This window comes from Sphaeroforma arctica (assembly GCF_001186125.1).
Source record: "Sphaeroforma arctica JP610 unplaced genomic scaffold supercont1.188, whole genome shotgun sequence".
In the NCBI taxonomy this organism is placed as follows: Eukaryota; class Ichthyosporea; order Ichthyophonida; genus Sphaeroforma; species Sphaeroforma arctica.
In genome coordinates this window covers 115,571-119,475 of record NW_014040370.1, presented here as the reverse complement: position 1 = coordinate 119,475, position 3,905 = coordinate 115,571, and the positions used below count along the sequence as shown (strand labels likewise).

General features: G+C 41.3%; 1 protein-coding gene across 1 annotated transcript; it reads left to right on the top strand.

The window, feature by feature from the left end:
- Positions 1 to 683: 683 nt before the first annotated feature.
- Positions 684 to 3,256, top strand: SARC_03631 (hypothetical protein; the record flags this gene model as incomplete). The annotated part of the gene is made up of 7 exons (XM_014302576.1): positions 684 to 1,028; positions 1,172 to 1,291; positions 1,526 to 1,587; positions 1,804 to 1,940; positions 2,261 to 2,349; positions 2,542 to 2,685; positions 3,113 to 3,256. The coding sequence occupies 7 exons, from the start codon at positions 684 to 686 to the stop codon at positions 3,254 to 3,256; spliced, it is 1,041 nt and encodes a 346-aa protein (XP_014158051.1).
- Positions 3,257 to 3,905: the final 649 nt, after the last annotated feature.

Below are 3,905 nucleotides of genomic sequence, written 5' to 3'. Positions count from 1 at the left end.
TTATACATATATATTATTATATTTTATATTTATATATATTATTACATTATTATATTATTATAAATATATATATATATATATATATATATATTGAGTATGTATATTAGAGTTATATATCTATTTGCTTACATTTTTCAGGAGTCTTCACGGAGCTCATCACCGATGTCGGGGTGAAGGGAGTGCAGGTCGAGGAGTTGTACAGCATCGATGAGGGATCCCTTGCTGAATTAGAGTAGGTTTTTTGAATCCTAATCTGTACATCAATTGAATGCGTCTTATGCAAGACGGTTGTCAACGTATATGAACCGTTGTCTACGGAAGCTGCCCTGAGTGTCTGTTCTGTATTGAAAGGCACTTGTCATATTCGTTTCTAGTATGCTCGTGTACCTCTTGCGCTGCAAGCCCCTCGATAAGCTCTGTTTCATCACTATGTTCAATCTAGGGTACTATGATCCTTTAAAATAATAAAATGGACTTTATGTGTGGATTTGGTGAGTGACATTGATGGCACTCCCATGTTGCGAGTCTCATCACGGTGTGTTTCAATTTAGATTCGTCGATTCGTATACAACAGGCAGATGTAGTATTTAGTAATCAGCACTACCCATCTGCTTGTGCAAAGCTAGAAATGAACTCTTGCTGCGTACCAATATAAAGCCCAAAAATTGGATTTTGTACATCGCATGACCGCGAACAATCCATGTCTGACATCATGTGGACAAACTAGGTTTGACCTAGGAGCGAATGTTGCAAAATATTTGCTCGAGTTGTACAAAGATCCACTGGAAACTGTAGATATATCGGGAAGACACCAATCATTCGTGGACGAGCCGGAGGTTTTCCGGTGTGACCCACAGAAGCTTCATGTACATTACCGCAATGATGCATTAGCTCATTTACAACAATTTGATATCATTACCGAACGTAGGCCGATTAAGGGGTTGATTTTTCTGTTCAAATGGACACAGGACCCGGAACCGCGCGAAACCGTTGCAGAAATACCAGAGGATCTTTTCTTTGCCCATCAGGTCTGTGTCACATAAAAACAGACAAGTTGAACTGTAGAAAGCAACTGTATGGTGAAAATCGAATGTGCATTTTGGGAGTATCAATTTCTCTACCACTCTGCTCGCTCACTGCTCTTTTTTTCTTCACTATTTGGTTGGCGAAGATTACAGAGAATGCTTGTGCTACACAAGCCATCCTTAGCATAATCCTGAATTGTCCGGACATTGAGCTCGGACCTACTTTGACCGACTTCAAAACATTCACAAAGGATTTCGATTCTAAGGTAAAAAAAAAGTCGTTTTAATTCAACTCGATTTCATTGTTTCGAACGCCTTTGATACTCGCAGATTTTCCCCTAGTGATCTCGATTGTTAACGTTACGTCAAACCATGCTTTGCCAGTTACACTAGCTATAAGCTGTGAATGGGTTGTATCTTCAGCCTCGCTCCAGGGTAGTATTTTTTACTCATGCACGTATCCTCTCGCGCTACCCGACCTATTGCCTGTTTGCATATAGCTGAAAGGCGAAGCTATTGGTCACACAGAGAGCATCCGTAAAGTCCACAACAGTTTCGCGAGGTAAGAGAGCAAGGCAGAGTAAGTGTAGCAACTTTTGTGGTCACAAAGGAGAGCTGACTCCTTATCTGATCGCGCGTATTTATTTGCAATACTGTGTACTTACCTGTGCTTCTGTGATGCCGCCAATCTGCTACTACACGCTTACTTGGGAGCGAGATTTTAAGACTCCATGTTCGTCTGACCCGGGTCACTTTTGGCTTTCGACCTATCTGACAGACCTGAGCTTTACGACATGATGGACAAGTCCAAGCCAAGGTACGGCACCGAAGATGCGTTCCATTTCATTAGCTATATCCCTTTTAACGGTCGCGTTTATGAGTTGGATGGTCTCAGAAAAGGCCCTATAGACCTAGGTGAGTTTTCATTGATTCTCGACGTCAGTGCGATGTAGATTTTTTGATATTTTTGTACGGCATTGACATTGCACTCCAGCGATCAATGATTCGATATCTGCTTAAATTTATACAATTCCAGATACCTGCTCTTGTTAGTCCATGAAATAAAAGCCGCAAGATGCTGTCAAGGAATGTCCGACAACACGGGATGGAAAAGTAGCTCGGTTAAACGCGTTGTCACTATCGTCGCCATATGACGCAGTGACAAGCGGACATTCTACTAATATCATGGACCAATCAATTGGATTGACTTTGATATTCTTTGTACGCAAATGTAGGAGCTGCCGCAGAAGATTGGCTGGCTGTCGCCCGTAGTGCCATACAAAAGCGGATAGAGGCCCTACATGGAGAGATACGATTTAATTTGGTATGCGATATGTGACACCTGCAAATAAGGTGTGAAGCTTATTCGACGAGTTTGTGACAATACCTGAATGCTCACTTGTGATTTCGGATAGTGCTGATTACTACTGGCGTGAACTTTTTTACTTCACTGAATTGGTTGCGTACCTCTTGCCGATAACATGAATGTTGATGTTACAGTTTCCTACCTGCGCAGATGGCTGTTGTGAAAGATCGGCGTAAAATTTTAAGCGAACAATTGACCGAATTACTGAAAACTGGAATCAACGACGATAGTTATTTAGTCAGTGAACTAACGGCTAAACTGTATAGTGAAGAAAAGAAGTTCGAAAGATATTCGGTATGATTACTTCACTCTGATGTACCTTAGATATTCTTGACACAGTGTTCTAGCCCAGGATGTATGCTATATATGTATAGTATGTGTGCGTGAATTCTAATGGTGTAATCACTGAGTCATTGTGCCGCACGCGCTGTCACGCAGTACAGGCACGCAAGCATACTGTCGAGACCATGATCAATTCATTTGTCATGCAAGCCTTCAGCAAGCTCTCCTGCGGTACATGTGAGATATAATTGAGCATGTCCCAAGGTAATACGTGATATACGCTCCTATTATCATCAATCGAGTGGGAATCATTACCGTACTTCCGTCAATATTAAGTGCGTCGCAGTTTTCTCGACACCACGTGTTTCTTAACGATCACCCATGCACTCAGAGGACACAACCCGTACTCTTGCTATGTTCTCTTTTCTTTTCGACACAGAGGGAGAACTCTTATAGGAAGCACAACTTTGTGCCGTTCTTTATTAATTCGCTGCGCCTCCTCGCACAACGCGGTGAGCTGGAGGGATTAGTTGCTGCTGCAAAGGATAAAGCCAACCGTAGAGCCAAAGATAATTTACAATAAACGATGAAGCACTTTGAACGAAATATATTTGTACCACACCTCCCACTTCGTGCGAATTTGTCAAGCTAATTCCGTCTGCGCTTCATCGGACCAGTCATTGTATGGGTCAGCGTGTATTTTTTTTAAGAATTTTATATACAAGTAGCGACCGATGTTGTCGTCGTGCACGCATTTCTTACCAGATAAACTGTCTATTCACCAGTCTCCGATCCTTCGAAACAAACCTTAATCGTTCAAGAAAATTGTAGAACGCTAGAATTGTTGCAATCGGTGTACCAACGAATGCGAAATGGACTATCTGTGGAAAGTAACGAATACCCATCTGCGGTAGCGCATTTCTGTATTTATCTGAGTTGAAGCTAATACAGATTGTGACTGGGCTTTTAAGCGAGGAATCACATCAACTTTATTATGTTGACGATATAGCGAAAGATACTCGAAAAGGCTGTGGAAAATATACACAAAGTCGTTGCAGGGTTCCAACAGATTGTCACTATTGATCGAAATAGCATGCTCCAATTGTTTTCTTGAGATACTCTGTGGGTTTCTCATATGTATCTTAATCACGGCACGACGATATAAGAGAAATGCATATATATCTTATTCACAGCAAGATATCATGAGAAAAACATATATACATATATATATA